At 42.0% G+C, this 25661-nt stretch overlaps 1 protein-coding gene and 1 non-coding gene across 4 annotated transcripts in view; both read right to left on the bottom strand.

The window, feature by feature from the left end:
• Nucleotides 1-25661, bottom strand: part of DHRS11 (dehydrogenase/reductase 11) — a 465765-nt gene that overhangs the window by 164679 nt on the left and 275425 nt on the right. The window contains exons 6-8 of one of the 3 annotated variants that reach the window (XR_015308359.1): nt 23577-23642; nt 6609-9508; nt 3728-6563 (exon numbers count right to left, since the gene is read on the bottom strand). The exons of 1 other annotated variant lie outside the window; for it this stretch is intronic. Coding sequence is in view for 1 of the 2 variants with exons in the window: in XM_086954902.1 (XP_086811028.1) it covers nt 9467-9508; nt 23577-23642 (108 nt within the window). In the remaining variant the exon portion in view is untranslated. Of the gene's footprint in view, nt 1-3727; nt 9509-23576; nt 23643-25661 lie in introns of those variants that run through there. One more of the 3 variants, XM_086954902.1, reaches the window with a different exon arrangement.
• On the bottom strand, nt 23122-23227 carry LOC147729947 (U6 spliceosomal RNA). Its single transcript, XR_015308885.1, has one exon. It is a non-coding gene; the product is annotated as a U6 spliceosomal RNA (small nuclear RNA).

Consider the following 25661-nt stretch of genomic DNA (forward strand, 5'->3'; position numbering starts at 1 on the left):
ATTTTGGGCCCATCTCCTCCTAAACAGTCACTCTGCAGGGCTGGGCAGACTCCTTCCCTCTCTCAGCAGGCAGCCTTTCAGATGCTTTAGGGGTGAGGGAGCCGAAGTGCCTCCTCTAGAAACTACAGACTTCAAGTGATGTCCCTCACCTCTGAGAGACTAGCTGTTGTGCAGATAAGAGCCCTGGTTGCACAGCAGTGCTTTAAATACTCTGCAGAACACTATCTTCATTGATCATAAAAACCTAGGAACTGATAAAATGGAGTAGTTAGGGTTCCATTTTAATAGACAGGAGATGTGGATCCACATCTCAAACTGTAGAACTAATTTCGGGTAAACCTTCTCAGGCTGCTTTCCGTACACACACTTTGCATAGAGTGATGCTTCACACAACAGGTAGCACTGGGGCAGTCTCCAACCTGGAGCACCCACAACAGAGACTCAAAGAGGCAAGAGGTTTCTGTACCTGTCATCAGTCCAACTGAAGGAGCAATCAGAAACAGAGAAAACACACAGGATGTCAGCACAAGGTTATGGACGTACACATAATAGTGGCTTTTTACACAGATGGGCCAGTAGGCTTCTACCCCTAGTGACCATTACAAGTCATGGGGTGACCCTGTAACCCTCAGAACCTGGGTGGGTAATAAAGTAAATAATAATGGTTCTGTCGGACAGAAATACACAATGATATAGTATTCCAATAATATTATTTGTATGCTTCGTCCCTAATCAGGATACAAAGACAGTGGTACATATACCAGTACAATCAACCACAATGACCACAAAGCAAAAATGAAAATGAATTTTTTACTCATACACTTTCATATTCTCTGAATTTGAATCAAAAGTATTCAAGTTGCTGTCCATAAAACACACGTAAAACATACAAAACACATAAATTCTGTGCAAGATTGGTACACAATTAAAACAACAAGTAAAATTGTCAATTCATAAACTTATTGGCAACGACAACTATATATACAATAATCCAGTAGGTACATCAATTAATTCTTGGGTCCTAAAAGATTTTGGATAGTTGGTTCGTGCAAGAAGGGAATGCGTCAACGTTTCGACCCTAGGGAGCGATGCGTTGATTTGGCGCATCAAAGACGGGTCTTCATCCGAACTGTATATATGTTGGACAGCCTATTAGATATAATGGACATGTGTCAGGGATTGGTCAGTGGTATCCTGTATAAGAAGTGAGGACATGGTCATTGCTCACCTTTTGCAAACCTTGCTCCACTCGGAGTCCTGGTCTTTTTCTGAAATGTACTGCTGGTCAGCCGACTCAGACAATATATTGAAGTTCCTTAGACCTACAATTAAGGATGTGATAATTATTCAAACCCCTGAGCCAATCATCTCTTTGAGACTAAGTAGATGCGCAAGATTCCTTGCTATAATACATACCTCTGTAATAATTAATTATAATGCTTGATAAGTGCAACGCTGAGTCCAAAATAGAAATCAGGATACTACAGATACATTCAGTTGGGCACTCGGAGCAAGGAGATATAGCGGTATACCACACAATGGACATTCCAGTCCCAACATTCCGTTTCTCCACATGATTTAATCAAAAAGTACTTGGGTGATACCATGGGAATCAGATGGAAAATCCCCATAGCAGTAGTGATGTAAGACAGAAGGCAAGGATTTGGTTGGGAAAAAAGGGTTTTACCCTAGAACATGGAAAAAGTAAAAATAAGTGTTATGAGGTTTATGAAATGCAAACATTGTATTTTCATCTGTCACACTTCAAAAAAAAAAAAAGTGCTTGGGTCATATCCTCCCAATTTTTTTTTCTCAAACTTCCACAACACTGCCACTTTCCCATTTATAAAAGTCCATTTGTAGGATACACTCTACCAAATCTGATTTAAGCTGCTCTTTTCACTGTACTAATTCATTCATTGCTATTCACTCTTTTAATCCTTTCCTGATTGTGTTCTGGAAATTCATGAAATCCTAATATGTGAACGTAGTTCGTGATCAATGTGGCCCAACCTTCTGAGGTCCATTAGCCGTCTAAAATTGAAGTACCGATGATATCAAGAGCAAACTTTGGTATCTCAATAAAACTGAGCACATTCACATGTTCTGTGTTTCTGAATAATAATATGTATTTTGAGGCAAAACTCATAGGTAATGTTTCCAGACGAACAGCACTAAAGGTAATCACTTCTATGGAAGCAGACCTCCTAACCAGTTATCCAATGCAAAGCCAAAGCTTATCAAGATTGGCTATTTTACGGATAACTCACCTATACAATATATTATTGATACATTTCAGGGCCTCCTCAGTGGCTGTGGGAAACTGAAAATAATACCATGTTAAGCTAACCCTTCTACAAACTAGCACCAAAAGGCTATTCTATTAAATGTGTGCTACACCTTTCATAGAATGGGGAACTGGTAGCATAGCGTGATAAGTTTCAATACAGCACATCAAACGTGAACAGTCTACACCTTGGGTATCGCTCTAATCTGCCATACTCAATTCCACCCTAATCTGGTCGTATGCAGACTTGAGTTCACCAACAAAGCATCAATTTAGGAAGGCAGATATATTCTGGTGATATAATTCATGTTGCATATTTCAACAGAGCACTTCTCTGTTTTAAATCTCACCACAGTTCACAACCAACCACAATTCTGTTCCTATCCGTGCTCAATCACAGTGTGTTTAGATGCACCAATAAGTAGTTCCAGTTCATAGTTTATTTGGCTACTGAGGCGTTATGGTGTGAACAAAGGGTTTCTTATTTAGACATACAGGTTTTATTTGTCTCCAGGCAAGATATTCATGTGTATTATTGTCTATGCCACTAAAGTGCAGCGGCACATGCATAATCGATGGCCCTTGTGTAATCTGCAACCAGGACATATGTTATAGAGATTAGGACCGCAGGAATGTCTTTGAAATTAAATTCATTACCAAAGTATCAGTGAGTGCACATTACTAAGCTGGCAACAATCACCATGACCCATGGCTTTACCCTGATAACAAATAATGTTTGATTGTGTAACTTAAAAGAATACACCTCAGATCAACTTTTTTAACATCTTAAAATAACATCATACCGACCTCATGAAAACCAGACAATTGTCACATCAAGTGAACACCATATAAACAATCAAGGTAATCTAAGATGAAAACATACATTAAGTATTGCAAAGATTTCTTTGGGTATGCAGACTATGCTCAGTATCACAACAGGACCTCCAACCTGATCTATCAGGCATGGGTATCTGCAGAGAACCACAATGACAGAATGAGAAATTAAGTACTTCAGTGCAATCAACATTGAAAAAAAAACAATGGAAAAAAACCTCGAGTGTGAGAGGCGGAAGCAAAGAGGATTCTGTTACTGCACTGACTTTTGTTTTCCTCTTTTGCCAAAGACATAGTGAAGACCCACAAAACACAGTTTTAAGAACACAACAAATCGATTGGAAACTGCCTTCCTAGTTCTACAACACAAAAAAAACAATATACGTCAAACATGTTTGCATATACTGTGGACATTTTCAGGATCCGGACGCCATAAAATACAACTGTGAGAAATTTCCCCTCATCTGTGTAAACTGTCCTCACATTAGGCAACACTGCTTGGTCGATGTGTTGTGTAATGATAGCTATATTAATAAATATGAATATATGTTTCACACAAAGCAACAAAGAAGAAATTAAAGAGACCAATAAGAAAAGCATCACTCATTTACTTCACTAGCCTTTTATTATTACAGAACACAATTAGACAACTATTCGTAAATCACGCATTTCACTTGGTTTAAGACAATTCTTCAATATTAAAAGTGTTAACAGGCAAATCCACCAAGTCGATTCAAAGTGCAAATCAATGTAGAAAAGTGCAAAATGGGGAAAAAGGACAATCAAACATCTTTTCTTTAATTTTCATAGCATTGTAGAGAGAAATTTTAACGGACATCGAAGGATATTCTACAAGTTTTACTGTTTCAGACAATCTCTCTGGAGGGAGTAAATACAAGGGGGAAGCCTCTGACGAACACAGCATGAACATTCTCGTTTTAGAGCTAAACATGGTATGCATACCAATTACATATTTTTGAAAAATTAACAAAATGATCAAAAAAACAAGGAAGTGGCAATTACATAAAAAGATGACCGGATGGGAAAGAACACATATGATTCTGAGAAAATGTACTTTATTCTTCACTGGCCCACGGTGTAGAACTCTAACCAAATGTAGCATATTATTCATGGTTTCCCAACGTGTTAGATGAATATTCTTGTGAAATCTACATTTCAGAAATCAGCATGTTAGAATTGCTACCTACAGTTTGGAGTTTCGGCCTATTCTTGCAGGGTGACAGCTAGGAATGTGAATATAATATTTAGCCCTTACATTGAAATCTGTAATAGGCCACCACAATTTAAAGAGGGAAAATCATTTCAGTCCTCCAATTGAAAAAAAGTCAATGGAGTTATACGATGATACAGTGATGTACATATTGAGATGGGATATCAGAGGGATAAAAATTTGCTAAAATGGGTGCAAATGTAGGAAATTAATGAGCAGCTCGAAATCCACACATGCAGTGGGCCACTACCCCTTAATAACACACTTGAAATGTAAGTAACATTTTAGACTAGGGAACAAAAACAAGAGCACACAAATATAACAGAGGAGGTGGCCATAAAGCTACACTATAAATAATTACACCAAATACACGTCATAGAAATGAAACAGATTGTACATCTAAAAGACGTGGACAACAGACATGCTTGTATGTAAAAAGGTTTTACACAACAAACTTCCACCTACTGAACCACCACATTACAATGATGCCTACAATTCCAGAAACCTGTGTGGACAATGACTAAAATTCATTTAGCCTTATCTATAAAATGCATTAGCCCTTTTGTACCAGCTAGACACTGCTGCAATTGGGAGACACCCGCTTTCCAAAGCCAGCAGTACATGATAGATATGTGATCTACATTGAGATTTCAAAGTGATCAACATTGATTAATGCCTGGAGCCTGTGTCACGCTGGAGAATGTTAAACCTACTCAGTCCAAACTGTTAGAAACAACACATGAGAAGATGCGTACTACCAAGTCATGATGGTCTGTGTCAGTAAAAGATGGGGGCTACACACCGAGTGTACTGAACTACTACTAACAATCTACTTTTCCTTAGTCTAACAGACATTCTGTTTCATCTTCAATGCAAAACAACAGGTCACCAAAAATAGATCACCAAGAGAAATGTGATAGCTGAACATAGTTCAGGATGCAGATAAGAGAGAACTGCTCAACTATATCAACATCCACTCTAACGTGTTTATTCTGGGTGTAGTGTTTACAGGGGGCATGTGATCTAACACACAGAGGCCCTCTGTATTCCAGATATACCAATGAGCATCAAGATAGCTGGCCATCGTTTCATTTGGCATAAACCCACTCACACTTCCATTTTCAAAACCTAAGCTACTAACAAGCACATGGAAATCGCATAAAGCGCCATTTATTCTAGTCTACTTTTATTGAATCTGTTGATCATGGCCATCTTTTCATTATGATACTCTTTCAGATTCAATATTATCCTAATGTTTTAAACCATGGTATCAGAACATCTTCCCTGCATGGAAGATTCAAACCAGATGCTCCCACAGCCCTTCCATTCCTGTATCTTATGCCTGCTATACATTGCTCATCCCAGAACACTAGTGCCACCTCACTGTGGTAGAACAAATGATATGTGTAAAGGAATTGCATCATTCTTACATCGACGGCCCATGGGACTGCAAGCAGTGCTTTGTTCTTGAGTGAGGAAGAGATATAAGGAGGCTAATAACCTTTATTATGACTAGGAACAGGACCATCACAATCTGATGAACCTGCTCAAGTGTTAAAATGGTAGACTACCGTTTAGGAATAGTAGCCCTTAAAGAAGGCGGAAACCCAGGTGCAAAGTGGCTTTTCTGTTAGATTATATTTTATTGGCATTTAGAAATCTGCAAACATACTGTCAGGCAATGTAACTTTGAGATGGCAAGCTATTACTGTATTCCTAACTTCACATTTCTATAGTTATATTTTTTTAGGTCCTTCCTGTGTCTCTTTATCGAGACTGCTAAAATATATACAGTCAATTCCTGTTACTTTCAATTCACAGGGACCAAGGGCAGCAGATGTCCAAGTCCCATCTCCCTGAAGGAGTGAGGTAGAACTCTGAGGCAAATGTCTGGCACTGGTACTGACAGGGTGAGAGGGGGATGTGCAGATCACACTCCTAGTGAAAAACCAGACTTATGTTACAGCTACTGTGAGGTCAATTTGATGCTGTAATGATTTCAAGAGGATTCTGTAAAGATGGAGTAGTTAGTAGAGACGTCTACCTGCATCTTGAATGGCGTTCAGGGCTGGCTTAGGAGTTAAGCTGCTCCTTTTCACTTTTCATCTTTCCCGATGACTGATCTTATCTTTGCGGCACTATAAAGGCCTTATGTGGATGACTTCTGTTTTTAGCATGGATAGACCAGGACCCAAGACATTTTAAGATAGTCTAGGCAGAAGCTCTGGCAACATTTGATTTGTGGATTTGTATAGCGCATGAATCACCCCCAAAAGGGATATCTCAGCGCTCGCGGACCCACAAAAGGAAGCTGTCACATAGAGGCGAGTCTAGTATAGAGCAGTTTTCAAAGCCTTTCTAAACTTCAGATTCCACCGTAAATTAAAAGCAGAGAATGGCACACATACTCTGTGCATTTTCAGTGCACCAAAGTGCCCCTACATTCTTTTCAGCGCCTCGCCCCAGCAGCGGACACCTCAGGACTGTGCCTGGAGGTAAGAAGGCATCTGGCACGGAGAGAGCTGCTCTGTATCTTTGTCAACATAAGGACCAATTTCTTCATAAAATGCAGTCAAAAAAAGAGTGCAGATCATGGGCTTAATTGTAAGACATTTGTTGAAAGGAAGAAACGAATGCAAGAAGAACGAAAACACGTGCATTAGGGCTGGAGAGACTTGGGAGTCGCTTTACACCCCCTGAGGTAATAAGTTTGAATTTTTACTCGACAGCCCCCGGCCAGGCATACCATGGCACAAGGTTCCTACAGGTCCAAATCGGAGACAGGTGTGAATGTACCAGAACTAACAAACTGAGCAATGGAGAAAGATGGCAGAGCTAAAACAGACATATGGCGGCATGAGTTTTCTTTCATTTGATTCACACGGCCCATGCATTGATCTAAGGAGTGACAACACCTGTGAAGGAGTAGACAACATTACCCAATGTGCAGTTATTGTCCTAGTCCAAGGTAACTATCTACAATCACGAGGAGAAATCTCAACCTCTGGTTTCCATTTACAAACTGTTATAGACTAATAACTTACAAAGCTGTAAAATTACTGGTCTTACTGATTTATGGATATAAAAACATTCATAAATACCACAACACTTGGCAAAACCGAATCTAAAATGATACCTGTAGGCATCACCTACTGGTAAATAAGTACTGACAGTGCCATGGTTGCAAATCCATGTATGTGCTCAGTGTGCACAAAGGGAGTGCTACTGAAGAATTTTAATCTAAATTTACCCGAGAGCGTAAGCGACATTTTAGCAGTTTGTGATATAAAATTAATGTTTAGGAGTTTAACATGGGTCCTATATATTCGACCTTTTCATGTTCTCCTATGACACGAACTCGGTGAATGCTTCTCCTTAAGATACATTGAAAATCTGCTGGAAGGAGGTAATAGGATGCATGCTGCAATAAAACACAATGGCAGAGCTCAGGAGGTGGAAGACGATTAGCTGTGTTAAGTGTTGGGCTAAACACGAATTGCAGGCAGCGTTCTGATCTGCATATAGCTTTGCCAGTTCTCTGCTAACATGACCTATAATAGCCTTGCTAAATCCCACCCTGGCACTCTCGGAATGCCAAGCGCAGCAGGGTTTTATTACTGCGCAATATGCATACAAATAACTGTGCAGAATGCAGACAAATAACGGAGACCACCAACCACGTCACCACTGGGGTTGGATTGTGTTTGTTGTGTAATTAAAGGTCAGTGAGCATAACAAATGCTCACACAACTTATTTCCTTCCCAAATCTGGCAGCTTTCAATCTGTCCTAGCTATGTCCCCCAGACCCACAAAATGTGTGCTTACTAGTTCATAGCCCAATGACGCGGTAATCAGCACCAAATAAAAAGTCACACAAACATCTGTAAATAAATGAAACACAGATTCAAAAATATTCAAAAGACGTGCCCAACCATGGCGTCATATTGTGAGTCGAATCAATAGATGGGTGAAAAGTAATGCCATTTAAGTAAATAAATCTCCACGAAAAAACAGCAATTCGTAATAATCACTTGAAATTTAGAAGTTAAACAGGAGACAGAAAAGCTATCACATGATCACATTTTTAATCAAACCGTGCTCTCTACCAAAATACCCATGCCATGTTTGCTACACTCTGCTTGCAGCAGCTCTTTGTTAAGGTGTGGTAGTAAAGTTGGGTGGTTTTATGCATCCATCCACATACATGGCTGCCAGTTGGATCAGGTGAAAGTCTTTGTCACGCGACTGAAAGTTGGCCTCCAAGTGTTATTTTTAGGTTAAGACACAGCCTAGTGCTACAAAAACCACGGCAACTCACAACTGAACTGCTTCACCAAAGGGGAGGGTTGTCAGTGCTACAACATAAATATATTTGCAAACTCTTTTGAGTCAATTATTTTAATTTCTCTGAAAGGAATAACCATCCACCGTCCACAACGAAAAATTGTTGGTTGTCCCTTTTAAGGTCCAGGAGCTTGAATTTAAACACAGATTTAAACATGTAATTTCAGACAATCTGAAACTAATGGGATTCTGAAGTTAAAAAAAATCTGATTATATTGACTATGTTAAAATCGTGTGGATGCTTAATTATTTGATTTTTTAAAGTAAATCCTGAGGTTCTTTCCAAAAGAAATAAAAAAGATTTTACATTCTTGACTTATAGGCATTCTTGTGCTTGCGGCACAGAGACCGCCATGCGGAATAGTTGTGCCCTTTTAGTAGATGGTAATACATCTAAAAAGGAAACAAAAAACTGTGGCATCAGGTCCAGTAAAACAGGTATGAACCATCATACTAAATTACTCAGTGACATGTGCCTTTAGAGGCTTTAGAAACACCAAACAAAAATATATTAAATAATGACCATAAAAAGGAGGTAAAAGTCCAGTGTTGCAAATATTTGTTCCAGTGCTGTTCTTAAATTACTGTTTTAGTATTAAACCACTTATGGGGTAACTATGGTAACTTTCTGTCAGACGAGACGGTAGAGAGAGAAAGCAAATTCTCAACCATGATCCTTCAAACTCGGTTAAAATCTTCATCGCACAGCAGATTATCCTGTACTGCTGGATTTCCTTGTTTTTTGCACCTCTTTCGTCCACTTTTTGTGCTATGATATCTGTTCCGTGGGCCTCATTTGGATATCTCCAATCTGCAAATAAAATTTGAAAATAGTGTAAAAATTACAAAATCAAACGTTTTAACACACAAAGATTAGATGTACAGAATAATACACGCAAAAATACTAAAAGTCAAAGTCCTGAATATATTGAGTGTTTTATGATCCAAATTAGCTTCTGAATTTATTTTAAACTAAATGACCAGGAAAAAACTGTATCCGGACACTTCAATACCAGATACCAATCCCTGTATATTGAGATTTGTCCCCCAGTTGCATCCCACCTTATCAGGATGGCACTCAAGAGTTTCTGGCAGAAGACAGCGCTAGAATCGATCCCTCCTTCTGTCTTCAAAGTTCTTTTCTCAGAGAATGCCACTAAGGGGTACCAAGGAGCGGCAGGACATATACAGCACATCTGCCATGTGAAGAGATGCACCAGCCAGATTCAAAAGTAATTTAACTGCAACTCTATACCTCAGTTGTTGATGTAGTACTTAAAGCAATAAAGAACAATATCTGAAGACATTTTCCCCTCTGGTAAAAACATACTGTTCATTCAAAATTATTATATGCAATTAGAAATATAAGGAGCTCTACATTTTATACCTTAACAGGAAACTTTTTCAAAATACCAGTGATGATTGTTTGACATTTATCTCCTCAAAATGGACGAAAGCAATTGGTCAAGAATCAGATTAATAGCAGCCATGTAGTTTCATTACGATTCATTAAGTTACATCTTTTTATGCACCTTCATATATTGAAGATGGTGGAGGTAAAGGGGTGTGTCTAATCACACTTTAGAATGTCAGTGCCTTCCTGAGCAGTACAAGCAGATCCAACATGTTTACTCCGGGGCAATACAAATCTTAGTGGACTTCACTGAAATACATAATAAATTAGATGTAATGCAGCATTGAATGTGCCCTATGAGAACAAGCTGGTCAATGCTGAAACATCCCTGAAAGCAAGGAGAAGAAAATTATGTTCGACTGAGTGAAAGATGGAGCAGGTTTTGAGATGATCCAAGAGAGAAAAATTGCCATGTTTCAGAACTACGTCCAAGCCTCTATCACTTTTTTTTAAAAAGAGAACCAGATGAAGCTGTTGGAAATTTATCCAGTTAAAACACCATCAGAGTCCTGGGATGTCCCTGTAATATCCTGCAACAAGAGATCTTTGCTAACTTTGAGGGTTGTACACCTGGTAGACTGAACAGCAATGCGGATATCAATGAGGAGAGCCAAGAAATGTGATACGAACACGGGGACAAATCTAATGACCGTTGGTTGATGATGATATGAGAGGGACAGTCTTAAAAGCAGCAAGAAAAGAGTAGTTCATTAAGGCCTTTGAAATCTTCTGTTTCCAGACCTTTGCCCAACAACCCTTGCATGGAGACAAAAGATGCAGGCTCTGGAAGAGGCAGTAAAAAGTGGAGTTTAGGCTTCAGTCCTCTTCACAATTACAGGTGACAGTGGGTTGCTCCAGTGGAGACCGCAGCAGCTTTTGTGAACTGTTTGAGGTACTCGCTCAGTGCAAGATGAGAACTGTAACTTGATAAGCTAAAATCTTCATAATAATGTACAGATCAATAAACAACCAGTGACCGATTAAGTGTAGCATTCTATGCCCGAGAAGGAGGATCTTTCCCTTTTACTCATTGGTAGGATTTGAGAGCACCAAGAAAAACGGGGAAGCCAGACTCCTCTATCCTATAGAAGGGCTTTCGAACACTGGATGTCAACCTTCCTGGGATATCTCTCAGTTAGCCTCATCAATTCCAGAGTCCTCTATGCCTGTTCAATGGTGTTCAGTGAGTGGAGTCCCTCTTCACAGTAACATAATAACCTTATCGAGTTAGATAAGGTCATTCTTTGACTGGATGCCTCCTCACCCTGTGAGTCCAAACCAAAAGGGAGAAGCGTAGAGGTACTGATAGAATCACCCTCCAAAGTAAGCTTTTATAACCACAGAGATTCTATCAAAAAAAGTGAATAAGTGATATTTTATAATTTTAACCGTTAATAGCAGGGTGCTAGGCTCTCTCTTACACATGGAAAGATGGGAGCACAATGTGCTTGTTAAAATACCCCTCACACTCTAAAAAACCAGGTAGAGTCATGCTTCATCATAGGGGTCTTCCCGCCCCTATAACGGGACGGGGCGTGCTACGACCAAACGAAATACGCGGGAGCACTAAGATGTGACAGAGGCTATGTGTGGGTGCATAGGTGTCAGTGAAGGTGTAGGGACCTAACATTAGTGGGTGTGCAAAAAGTGAAAAAAATTGAAAAGAGTTAAAAATTCCCTGGCTTGGTAGAAAAAAACAACAATTTTATTAGCTTCTCCAGCTGGGAACATTAAGAAGGGGTTGTGTGGTAGAGCATTAGCTACTACCTAGTCGACATGTTTCGTAAGCAGTCCCCTACTGCTTACTCATCAGGACCAAAAAACGATCCCTACTGTTTTTACTCAGTTCTAACAAGTAGTGCCTACTGTCCTATAAACAACCAACAAAAATAAGTTGGCTGTTTTGGCTTCAGGGCATGAGTTGGCCCAGGTGAAGCAGAAAAAATCGACCTAATGTGGTCTCTGTAAAGGAAAAGGAAGAGAAAAACCAACATAAATGCATGAATAGGCATTAGTATCTGAATGGAAAAATACAAACAGACAAATTGTTCCATATTGTTGGAGGGGAACCGCATTTTCAAAATCCTGAACGCGGTTGGACTCTTACATGAAATTCAACATGTAGTCATGTGTCTCTCGACATCAACTGCCCGTCATGGGAGACACTAGTAGTACCGTTTTGTCGGGACCACTGTCATAGCATCACACACACACAACACTCGTGACTCAATGCACTTACAACAAACTAGCAAAAGAGAGGGGAGGGGGACCTCCTTAGTAACGTTTCAGAAGTTGTTAACGGTAACATACTTATCTCAATAGTTATCAATGCCCCATGAGTTTGCAGGCGAAGGGTATTCTGCGCAGTTTACTATAAAAGACAAAGTCTCGTTTTAGGTGGTTTTTACAGGCAGCGAGAAACTTGTGCTTTTATCTACCCCCGCGACCCGTTTATTTAAAGACTCGAGGTCGGAGTCTATTACTTACAATTCTGCCAGAAAAAGAAAGCATTATTCCTACCCCCGTGCTCCTCCGAGGATAACCGGGCTCGAGTGACTGGATGTTTATGAAAGCCTTTGCACTTCCGCGTTTGTTGCACGCTGGGTGCCGCCCATTCCTCAGTGCTAGAGCGTCAACCAACAAAGATGGCCGCCTGTTTGTGGCGCGGCCGGAGGGCAAAATGCGGAAGTCTTTTCACAGTGTCAACTATACTGACATTAGGGGAAACAACAATTATTCCGCATACATTGACATTTGTGCAGTATATTTATGGAGTATTTAGAAAAGAATTACGCTGCTGGTAAAACCTCATGGTGGCAATAACTGTTTTTTGGGGGGGTCGAAACAGATGCTGTTGTGGTGAGATAGGATCAGATGTTTGGCTAGATGCCTATAGTTGGCTCCAGGGTATATCATCATTTAATCCGTGTTTGTGTGATTGGATACGGAAAACCCATCGCTGTTCTTTTTCCAGCAAAAATCTTTCATTGCTTACCAGTTCTATTACCGTCCATCTGATTTCCTCTGGTTTATGATTCATTTCAAGGAAATGGTTGGTCAGTTTCGTGCTGGTTTTCCTGCACTTAATCGTGCTCTTATGTTCGCCTATCCTCACCTTGACTGCCCTGCTTGTCATGCATGTTGACACTGTGAAAAGACTTCCGCATTTTGCCTTCCGGCCGCGCCACAAACAGGCGGCCATCTTTGTTGGTTGACGCTCTAGCACTGAGGAATGGGCGGCACCCAGCGTGCAACAAACGCGGAAGTGCAAAGGCTTTCATAAACATCCAGTCACTCGAGCCCGGTTATCCTCGGAGGAGCACGGGGGTAGGAATAATGCTTTCTTTTTCTGGCAGAAATGTAAGTAATAGACTCCGACCTCGAGTCTTTAAATAAACGGGTCGCGGGGGTAGATAAAAGCACAAGTTTCTCGCTGCCTGTAAAAACCACCTAAAACGAGACTTTGTCTTTTATAGTAAACTGCGCAGAATACCCTTCGCCTGCAAACTCATGGGGCATTGATAACTATTGAGATAAGTATGTTACCGTTAACAACTTCTGAAACGTTACTAAGGAGGTCCCCCTCCCCTCTCTTTTGCTAGTTTGTTGTAAGTGCATTGAGTCACGAGTGTTGTGTGTGTGTGATGCTATGACAGTGGTCCCGACAAAACGGTACTACTAGTGTCTCCCATGACGGGCAGTTGATGTCGAGAGACACATGACTACATGTTGAATTTCATGTATGAGTCCAACCGCCTTCAGGATTTTGAAAATGCGGTTCCCCTCCAACAATATGGAACAATTTGTCTGTTTGTATTTTTCCATTCAGATACTAATGCCTATTCATGCATTTATGTTGGTTTTTCTCTTCCTTTTCCTTTACAGAGACCACATTAGGTCGATTTTTTCTGCTTCACCTGGGCCAACTCATGCCCTGAAGCCAAAACAGCCAACTTATTTTTGTTGGTTGTTTATAGGACAGTAGGCACTACTTGTTAGAACTGAGTAAAAACAGTAGGGATCGTTTTTTGGTCCTGATGAGTAAGCAGTAGGGGACTGCTTACGAAACATGTCGACTAGGTAGTAGCTAATGCTCTACCACACAACCCCTTCTTAATGTTCCCAGCTGGAGAAGCTAATAAAATTGTTGTTTTTTTCTACCAAGCCAGGGAATTTTTAACTCTTTTCAATTTTTTTCACTTTTTGCACACCCACTAGTGTTAGGTCCCTACACCTTCACTGACACCTATGCACCCACACATAGCCTCTGTCACATCTTAGTGCTCCCGCGTATTTCGTTTGGTCGTAGCACGCCCCGTCCCGTTATAGGGGCGGGAAGACCCCTATGATGAAGCATGACTCTACCTGGTTTTTTAGAGTGTGAGGGGTATTTTAACAAGCACATTGTGCTCCCATCTTTCCATGTGTAAGAGAGAGCCTAGCACCCTGCTATTGACGGTTAAAATTATAAAATATCACTTATTCACTTTTTTTGATAGAATCTCTGTGGTTATAAAAGCTTACTTTGGAGGGTGATTCTATCAGTACCTCTACGCTTCTCCCTTTTGGTTTGGACTTACTGGCAGCGCACAGCTGCAGGAGCTATTGGACAATCGAATACTTTCTCTAGATCATCACCACTTCATAAGTGATTCTGCACTACACAACTAACTCTTGACAGACAAAGGGGACCCCTTTTTTCAGACCCCACCTCGTACCACAATGGCCGATTTAGGCCTAGCCTTCACGGAAGATGAAATCTCCAATCTGATGGCATCCCTGGGAACCTTCGATGGTCTGAACACCACAGGCCCTTCAAATAAAAACAAGGATTGGGATGAGTTGGAGGAGTTAAGGAAGACCCAAATAAAGACAGCCCTCCATGGATTACTAATGTCTGAATACCTAAAGGTAAACACCGCACCATCCGGCCTTGTTGTTCGTAATGAACCATTTATTTTTTTGCATGACAAAACCTTCAAGATAGATTGGTCTAAGATTTCATGGCGTTGCACTAGGGACTGGCTAGTCCTCACTATAAAAACAGCGAGCAGATTGGCCAGTGAGCTAAAGGTGGAGATACAGACTATAGAAGTACGTATCAAAAGCTATGAATCTCCGGCTGATATTAAGAAATATTTAGATGAAATTAACAAATCCTTGAATGAGTTTGAAACCACTCTAAAAGACAGCAAATACGACAAACTAAAAAAAGACAACAGCCGATGGACAAAGGAGAGGATCTATCCCTATATCAGGGACGATTATAAAACAACTAATGACAATGTGACAGATGATGAGACATCGGACTCAGGTTCAAACAGCTCAAGTTCTAGCAGGAATAGAAGCCCGAGATCACGAGGAAACAGGAGGAATTTCCGTAGACCCAATTTCAGGGGTTCGAGAGGATGGAACAACTTCAACCCTCCCATGATGTACCATCAGCAACAACAATATGGACCACCCCCTTTCCAGCATCCACAAGGACCATACCCCACCTGGGGGTACCAACAGCAAGACTATGGATACTTTGATCCCTCGGCTCCTTTTTTAGGGGCGCGCCAAGGACGAACGAAAGGAAGGAACCGGAGAGGGTCCACAGTCCACTGGAACACCGAGGAAGAAGAAACTCCTCGAGTCTCAACAAGGAGCATGACGGGCGCCTCAACGAGCAAGAAATGAGCTTGATTGTTAATCTCTCAGACACTGAACTCACCCCTCCGCAAAGAAGGGTTTTGGAAAAAGGCCTGGGATATGTGCCCACGGCCAATATGGACAAATTCCATCTTTGTCAAGAGGTCCAGGAATTCATGCGACGTCTAAAATTACAAGTCTTCTTTAAAGACAAAGAAGACACATCAGACCATGGGGATACAAATCTGAGACCCAAATCCAATTTTACACCCATGGATAACACCCTTCCAGTTGAACTACTCGCCTTTGAAAAGGCAGTAATGATGGATTTGGAGAACATAAAACCAAATGAAAAGCGCGCATTTCAGAACACCACAAGTGAAGAGAGACAGGCTTTACGCGATCTAAGCAACAACAAAAGACTAATAATAAAACCTGCCGACAAGGGCGGTGCTACGGTCATACAGAACGTAGAAGACTATGACAAGGAGTGCAGAAGGCTGCTACAGGACGAAAGAAATTATGGAGTTCTTCACAATGATCCCACAACCAGCATACAAACAAAGATTGGTACCATGGTGGAGGAGGCATTGTCGCACGATTGGATCACTAAAAAGGAGGGGGATTTTCTGAACCAAAAAAATCCAAGAACCCCCTACCTTTATACCTTACCAAAGATCCACAAAAACCTCCAGAACCCTCCTGGGAGACCGATCGTCTCGGGTATTGGGTCAGTTTTAGAACCAGTCTCTAGGTTCGCAGACGCGTTTCTGAGACCAATGGTCCAAAAAACATCTACGTATCTGAAGGACACAAAGGAAGTGTTAAACCTTCTGGAAGAGGTACGGTTTGATCCTGAAACCCAGCTGTTAATCAGCTGTGATGTTGAAAGCTTGTACACTAGCCTGCCCCATCAAGCTACCCTAGACATCATTGAGGATGTTTTGTTTGAGGACTTTTGGGAATACCAAACACCGCGTAATGTGGTAATGAACTGTTGCGCACTGGCCTTGAAGGAGAACTTCTTTGAGTACAAAGGCACCCTATATATACAAAAGCATGGGACCAGCATGGGAAGTACATTTGCCCCTAGTATAGCTGGACTGTACGTACACCATCTTGAGGTAACAAAAATACTGAACCCCAATAACCCATTCAGACCCAAGATAAAACTATGGAAACGATACATCGATGATATCCTTATCATCTGGGATGGAGATGAAAAGGGTTCTGAACAGTTTCTCACCTGGCTCAATCTGCAGGACGAATTCCTAAGGTTTACCAGTACAGTCTCCAGGAACAACTTGGTTTTCCTAGATCTGAACATTTTTCCCAAAGATGGGAGACTGGTGACCACGACCCATTTCAAGAGTACCTCCAAGAACTGCCTTCTTATGTACAACAGCTTCCACCCCAGGCACCTGCGGGACAATCTGCCATATGGTCAGTTCCTGCGCTTACGCAGGAACTGCACAGAGGTTGAGACCTTCAAAACTCAGTCAAATGACCTCAAAAAGAAACTTAAAGCACGAATGTACCCTGACCGTATTATCAACCAGGCCTATACACGAGCAAGAAATAACTGCCGTGAAAGCTTGTTGGAAGAAAAAACAGTCAAAGAGGAAGAGAAACGCCCGATCTGTGTGACAACATACAACACTAGCTCCAACCTAGTGACCAAGATCATTAACAAAAATTGGAGAATTTTGAACAGTGGTGGGTTACAAATATCGAAACCAATGTTTGCACACAAAAGAGCAAAGAGCTTGAGGGATGTCTTGGTCCATACAAGACCGAAATCCAATAACAATACACAAAGAGACCCCAACTTTGTTCAGGGTCACTATCCGTGTGGTGGATGCAGGGTTTGTGGACTAACCAAAAAAAGCAAAGAAATAACTTTCAACAATGGCACCGTCTGGGAACAGAGAGCTTTCAGCAACTGCAACAGTGCAAATGTTGTATATCTGATCACCTGTCCATGCCAACTAGAATATGTAGGCATGACAAGCAGGGCAGTCAAGGTGAGGATAGGCGAACATAAGAGCACGATTAAGTGCAGGAAAACCAGCACGAAACTGACCAACCATTTCCTTGAAATGAATCATAAACCAGAGGAAATCAGATGGACGGTAATAGAACTGGTAAGCAATGAAAGATTTTTGCTGGAAAAAGAACAGCGATGGGTTTTCCGTATCCAATCACACAAACACGGATTAAATGATGATATACCCTGGAGCCAACTATAGGCATCTAGCCAAACATCTGATCCTATCTCACCACAACAGCATCTGTTTCGACCCCCCCAAAAAACAGTTATTGCCACCATGAGGTTTTACCAGCAGCGTAATTCTTTTCTAAATACTCCATAAATATACTGCACAAATGTCAATGTATGCAGAATAATTGTTGTTTCCCCTAATGTCAGTATAGTTGACACTGTGAAAAGACTTCCGCATTTTGCCCTCCGGCCGAAAGATAATCAAGAAATGCCTCTTCAGAGGGGAGTCTGCGAACTTGATTTAGACTAGAAAGTGCTGCAGAACAAAATGGGCAAAGTGCCTGTCCCGCCGGTCCTCACTGGGCAGGCTGTAGTGCCTGGTGATCATGTTCAGTGAGGCGCATGATGCAGTGTGGAAGATGTCCAGGACTGGAACTCACCGTACCAATGCAGTGGTCGTAACCTTGGCTCTGGAGCAAAGAGCACACAGACTTTCTTGGGGTTACTTCTTGGCCATTGCATTTTTGTTGGTTGTTTATAGGACAGTAGGCACTACTTGTTAGAACTGAGTAAAAACAGTAGGGATCGTTTTTTGGTCCTGATGAGTAAGCAGTAGGGGACTGCTTACGAAACATGTCGACTAGGTAGTAGCTAATGCTCTACCACACAACCCCTTCTTAATGTTCCCAGCTGGAGAAGCTAATAAAATTGTTGTTTTTTTCTACCAAGCCAGGGAATTTTTAACTCTTTTCAAATTTTTTCACTTTTTGCACACCCACTAGTGTTAGGTCCCTACACCTTCACTGACACCTATGCACCCACACATAGCCTCTGTCACATCTTAGTGCTCCTGCGTATTTCGTTTGGTCGTAGCACGCCCCGTCCCGTTATAGGGGCGGGAAGACCCCTATGATGAAGCATGACTCTACCTGGTTTTTTAGAGTGTGAGGGGTATTTTAACAAGCACATTGTGCTCCCATCTTTCCATGTGTAAGAGAGAGCCTAGCACCCTGCTATTAACGGTTAAAATTATAAAATATCACTTATTCACTTTTTTTGATAGAATCTCTGTGGTTATAAATGCCTCCTCACCCTCCCAGAGGTCCTCGCGGGTGCGTGCATGCAGAGGATTTACCTTCTAAATGAGTGGTTCCAGAATGAGGAAATCGACCCTCACAATGGTATAGATAGCAGACAGCCAGTAGTGAACCTCTCTTACATAAAATTGAGTTCTACATTGGTATCAATACTAACCTTGTTACCTAAAGATATCTGCTGGATTCCCACACACAATGGACATGAACTGACCAGATCAAAATCATCCCACAAACCATACAGATGGGCCACCAAAATGAAATCACTATATGTATTGCATGAATCTCATCTTTAGCAGCATGCATTAGAAAGTAAGGTGATACTTAAAGAAACTAGTTATGCAATTAAAATTCAAAGGGAATCAAAGCAATTCCCCTGTAGGATCAGGAAAGTGTAAAAATAGAGTAAATGCCAAAAAAGAGTGGTGTATCAAGAGAAGCCATTTTCTATGACCTAGCAACATGTAGTAAAAAACAAAGTAGCTGGTCTTGTTGTTTCTCATCCATAACACCCACCCAGGCATTCCTTCCTTAATCGCATCACATGATCCAACTATATGGCAAAAGAAGAACTCGTATAATGAGTGTCAAATTTCCAATTTTTTTAAAATATATTCATCAGTACTGTCCCAATGGCCTGTAATTATACATTTTGTGATCACTTTCAACACAATTAATGTATCCGATGAAGAGAGATGAACAGGTTTTCCAATGAAGCTTTTTCACAAGAATTCCCGAAAACATTTGTTTTGTTAGTTTATATTACATTAGGAAAATAGAAATAGTCTTTTTCTGGCATGACTTTGTAGCAACCTCCATTCCTGATAATCTCTTACACACATGCTCTTTCCTTTTCAGTCACAGTTCTCAATTGCACGGTGTAAATTGTGAATAACCCACTTTTCTGTGTTAAGGATGCTTTATGAACAAGTCACTTACCTTCTGTTACGCCTTATCTGGTAGAGACTCTAGTGCATATTCCTTACCTTAGAATTATCCCCGGGTGACAGACTGGGCCCAGATTTTTTTTATAAGCAATACACATGCGCACCAGTAGGTGTTGTTGTTTGGCTCAGCATAGCATTAGCCGCACCGAAAGGGACGTGCACAGTGTCTATATGGGTGCGACCCCACCATGCTGATGTCAATTTCTTTTAGTGTCTTTCCACACCAGGAGCAGGGAGTCACAATGAACAGTGACCACTGGTGAGTGGAATTAGGGCCCTGTAAAAAGGGAGGAGCATTGTACATGAAATTCCGTTCCTAGAGCGGGGACGATCGGTGGGTTGGTAAGGAGTTGCTATTAGATAGAGTCTTCACCACGTAAGGCATTACCGAAGGTTAGTAGCTTCTTTATCTGATAGATACTTGTAGCTGCAGATTCCTTACCTTAAAAAAGATAATCAAGAAATGCCTCTTCAGAGGGGAGTCTGCGAACTTGATTTAGACTAGAAAGTCCTGCAGAACAAAATGGGCAAAGTGCCTGTCCCGCCGGTCCTCACTGGGCAGGCTGTAGTGCCTGGTGATCATGTTCAGTGAGGCGCATGATGCAGTGTGGAAGATGTCCAGGACTGAAACTCACCGTACCAATGCAGTGGTCGTAACCTTGGCTCTGGAGCAAAGAGCACACAGACTTTCTTGGGGTTACTTCTTGGCCATTGCATAGCAGATCTTAATGCAGAGCACAATCCATCATGAGATGGTTCGTTTCTGCACAGCCTTCTCTTTTTTGGCTCTGACCTATCCCATGAAGAGTTATCGTCCACCCAGAACAGCTTTGTGTGGTCAAGGTAGAACAACAACACTCTTTTTTGGTCCAGATGGTGGCGTTTCTCCTCCTCCTTAGAGGGATTAGTCGAAGTGTAAAAAGTAGGCAGGGTGATGGATTGGCCTATATGGAACGGGGTGACTACCTTCGAAAAGAAGACGGCTCAGGTTTGAAGGACTGGGGTTAACGCAGGGCCATGGAAAGGCCTAAGGACCTGACGTAGCTCTGCTGTCCTTGAAGCGCTCTAGTGCGGAGTCCGCTTTGTCTCCGTAGAGATGGGAGCCATCAAAGGTGATGTGAAAAAGTGAGGCCTGGACAGCCCCCAAAAAGCCAGTGGTTCTCAACCAGCCTAAGGGCCACCTAAGGGAAACTGCTCTGCCTTGTGAGTCACTGCTCTGCCTTGTGAGTCACTGCTCTGCCTTGTGAGTCAGAGCTCTGCCTTGTGAGTCAGAGCAGTGAATGGCGAACTTAGCTGAGTCCCTCCCATCAGCAATAGACTGGGAGAGTATGGCTCAGGCCTCCAATACCGTAGGCTGAACAGCAATTACTGAGTAACATAACAAATAGGAGTATCAGTTGAAAAGTCACGTGGTGTTCACTGACTGCAGTGCCATGATAGTGGAAAAAAACATCTTCGTTATCCAGCCTTTTGGATTCCCTGTCCGATGGGGTGGTAAGGAATGCACCATGACTTACTCTGTAAGTGGAGGTTTAGATCACCATGCTCCCTGGGATGGGATGTTGGGTGAGAAAGTTTGGGTCCCTGGGCTGGGGTCCTATTCACTGGCAATTTTCCTATTCACCAGAGCCCCTGTGCAGGATTTGGACCAGGTCCCAAGTAGGGCATCCGTGAGGGCTTCAATAATTTGGAGAAACGGTTCTAAAGGGGTGATCCCAGGCTGAAGCACCTCCATCAAGACACTCGTCTTGACAGCCACGGAGGGCAGCTGAAAGTACAGGGCCTCGGCCACCGTCCTCACCATCACAACAAATGAGGCTCTCTCCAAAGCCACGGCAGGAGATACCAAGCTAGTGTTTGGGGAGTTGTCCTTTCCACTGGCATCTGCCAAATTTGCACACCAGGTGTCCTTGGTGAGATCTGGGGACTGGTATTCGTTAGGGTCCAGTGGCCCTTCCCATTCTTCCCCAAGTCCTAGTCCAAAGGAATAAGGTATAGGCTCCGTCTGGTTACTACAGTCAGCATTGGACAACGCTCACCCGGATTCATTATGGAGTTGGGGGATCAGAATGGGGGTAGCTCAACCACGAAGCCAGGCCTCAAGTGTCAACTCTCCATCATCAGATGACTTTGATGGATGGGGTGAAGTCGAAAACCTCTACCACTTCTTGTTCTCTTTATTTTTGTTTGACTTACCTGAATGTCCGGACGACTTTGAGTGCAACAACAAGTGTTTGGCGTGGCTCGGTAATCAATCTCAGGACCTTTCTCTCTACTGAGATTGAGACCATCATGGCACTGCATGTCAAGAGGAATGGGTCTTGGGGTGCATTGAGCGACTATTGGCACAGGTCTTGGAGTCATGGTTGCTCTCGAGGCATCAGAGGCAGATGAGGTGTGGATCTTTTACTGATATATGCCGGCGGTAGGCACCACAGGGCTTAAAATCGGTCTTTGTAGCGTACATCCCTGGCACACCAGGAGACAATGTCTCAAACAAATCTTTGCCAAAAGGTTGAAAAAATATCAGTCAAAAGTGACTGTGGGTAGCCTGATCTTTGTGGAGTAGCTCAAAACGAAAAGAACTGATGTTAGAGCACTGGGGTGTCACCTATATTAGTACCATGCATGCCACTTCTGGCGCAGAGGATTCTTGCGGAGCCTAAAGACCCCACCTACTGGTGCACAGAGGTACAGTTCACTAAATTTCCAGATCCAGTCTGGCCCCAGGGGATGATTCTAAGATAATAAATCTGCAGCTAGAAGTCTCTATCAGATAACAAAATATGTACAATTCAAGGGAACAATATCTGAGCTAATAAATTAACAATACTATGTGATTCATGATCCTACCAAACATTTGTAAGTTTGTTAATATTACAAATCAAAAATGTTATTAAAACAAATAATGAAAACATACTAGCTTTTCAGAAACTTAGCAAGAATGGTGCAATTTTCTTGTATGTGAGTGGCTGCTTTTGCCGCCTATTAGAAAAGTTGCCATGTCAAGAGGGTTACTGCATTTTACTATAGTTATGTTAATTTAACTTAACTTATAGTTGCCACGAATCCCCCTGGGAGGGGTATCTCAGAGCAGACAGCTTGAGAGCAGAGAAAAATATGGAACGCTTCACAAATTTGCAAGTCCTTCTTGCGCAGGGCCATGCTAATCTTCTCCGAAGTAAACAACACATTTATTGGATAGCAACAAGGAGTAGTTATACAAGAGGAACAGTGAACCATTTTGGAAGCGATGCACGTCAAAGCATGTTATACTCTATCAATTCAGAAGCACACTTCAATATAATAATATATAATGCTAATGCAATAAGTTTTCCAATGTAGTGCTACTATGCGAAAACTATAAATATGTCCTTTTCTTTTGCTTGCATTTAATACTTTCTAGTTGAGGGACTAGTCCATAACGTTCAGTCCTCTGCCATTGAAAACTATTTCAGATAAAAGGTTTGTTAAGTATAAATGAAGCCTGGTAACAGAGTCTGAGAAAAATGGGTATGAGCCCTCAATCATAGCCAGTATCTGCATATTGTATTGGAACTGCTACTTGCCTGTACATGAGGAGGGGCGCGTAGTACGTAAATCACCGAACTGGCTATATCTTCAGCTTTCAAACACTGCAATATAGTGGAAGAGAAATATAAGTATAAATTAATTGGCATTAGCCAGTCAAGAACATTCACCACATAAGCTAACTAACTCAAGGTTCAAACATTTAATTTGAAACACATTAATATGATAATACAAGCTGCCATCTAGATGGCTAGCCACAGTAGTGTAAAAATATCATGTTAACAAGCATATTGTGATCGCTACATTAATTTCACTTTGCACAGATGCTTGGCAAGCATAGAGGGTTGAGAATATGATAGGAACTATTAGCATATGGTATGCATATATTCTTAGAATATTGTTTTTATCCATGTGTTGAGGGTGCCAACCCCCGGCATAACAGTGACTGTGGCAATATGGTGGAAATACTTAGTATAGCGATATTGATAGTATGACTGTGTCCACCTTTGGCATAATGCAGGCCCCGGCATAATGGCAGAATCCTTAGCTTCCTGTGGTCATCTATGTCATAACAGTATCCATAGCTATCAAAATCCTGGCCTTGGCATATTAGTGCTAATTCTTCTTTTTTTTCAACAACTTATTGAAGTGATTAAGCACAGTACACCAATGACAGCAGCTCTCATTATACCAGGTCGTAATACAGAACATTCCACTAGAGGAGTTCCATATATTCGGTCCGTAAACACCGGCGCTTGCCGGCTGCAGCTCTATCATTATGTCAGGACCTTTTGTATTGTTGTTTTCATACCAATTCTGTCGGCTATAATCTAGTCACAGGCACGCACGAACTAGTGCTAATTCTTGTATGATATGGACATGCTTGGGATGATAATGCTTGTCCGCGATACACTGGTGGTGGAAACCCATCCATGATGGGCATCCCTAGCATGTGATGGTGCAAGGAAATCATCAACACAGATAATGGCCAAACTTCAGGTCCCCAGTTTTACTAATGATTTTCTGATTGGCTCCATTCCACCCCCCCCCCCCTCCTGCCCCAAAATGTTTGACATTACCAATTTCTTTTTAACCCAGTGCCTGATGTAGAAACATGCCACAGGACAAAATCTCCTTCCTGTGCATTGATTATTGGATGGGCAACCGACAAGCGGGCCGAAGTTTTCCCTTTAACAAAGGCATGTATGTACCAAAGGAAATTAGTGGGCTTCTTTAGAGGATTTTCAGCCAATCTAGAAATTTCCCTGTTCTACTTATAGTCGAGGAACCACCATGTTTCAGCTGACAAAGCCTCCACTGGCACCCCCGGTGGAAAACCTTTGAGTAACAGCAAAACTGATATTGGGACAACTGTCAAAGTACATCTGACCATCTGCCCTAAATAGGTCATTTTTAAGACTCGGCCTGCGTAGGCTGCGCTTGCGCAGTCTCGCCGGCGAGATCTTCTGTTTCTTAGTGTGGGGCTTGAATCCGCCCCTCTTCTCCATTGGCTGGCTTCCTAAACGGAGGCCAGCCATTGGAGGAGAGGGGCGTCTGTCCATTTAAGCCCCGTCTTTTTGGGATTCAGGGTGTGTTTTTCAGTTTCTTTCTCTCCTCTTCCCATTGGCTGGAATTTTACATTCCAGCCAATGGGAAGAGGAGAGAAAGAAAAAGCCCCTGAATCCGAAAATGACTGGGGGTTTCTCTGAGGCATTTCTGCTGGACCTCAGAGAAACATGGTGGTGTGGAGCGCACCTCGCTTGCCTACAGGCTTCACTTTTCACTGCAAGATCCGCAAATAAATCAGTTTTGGTCACCCACAATAAATATCCAACACCTACAATCTGCATAGCACCCGACCACCTAACGAGACGAGCGATGGTTGCAGACCGAATTTTAATGAACCTTTGAGGCACTTGCGGTGCGGAATCAACAAATGAGTACTCTGGGTTTCTGTATGTCGTACTAGGATTGGCTGAGGTTTCGCCAATGTTCCAATACTAGGCCACTTTACAGTTCGCGAGTCCCTCCCGTTCCATAAGATTCGGGCCCAACTCACCCGGTCCGCCGAGCTGCCCTGGAATGATGCAGCCGCCCGGCACTGGCACTTATATCGCTGTGCG

The sequence above is a fragment of the Lissotriton vulgaris genome, chromosome 2_1, assembly GCF_964263255.1.
Source record: "Lissotriton vulgaris chromosome 2_1, aLisVul1.2, whole genome shotgun sequence".
Classification (NCBI taxonomy): Eukaryota; Metazoa; Chordata; class Amphibia; order Caudata; family Salamandridae; genus Lissotriton; species Lissotriton vulgaris.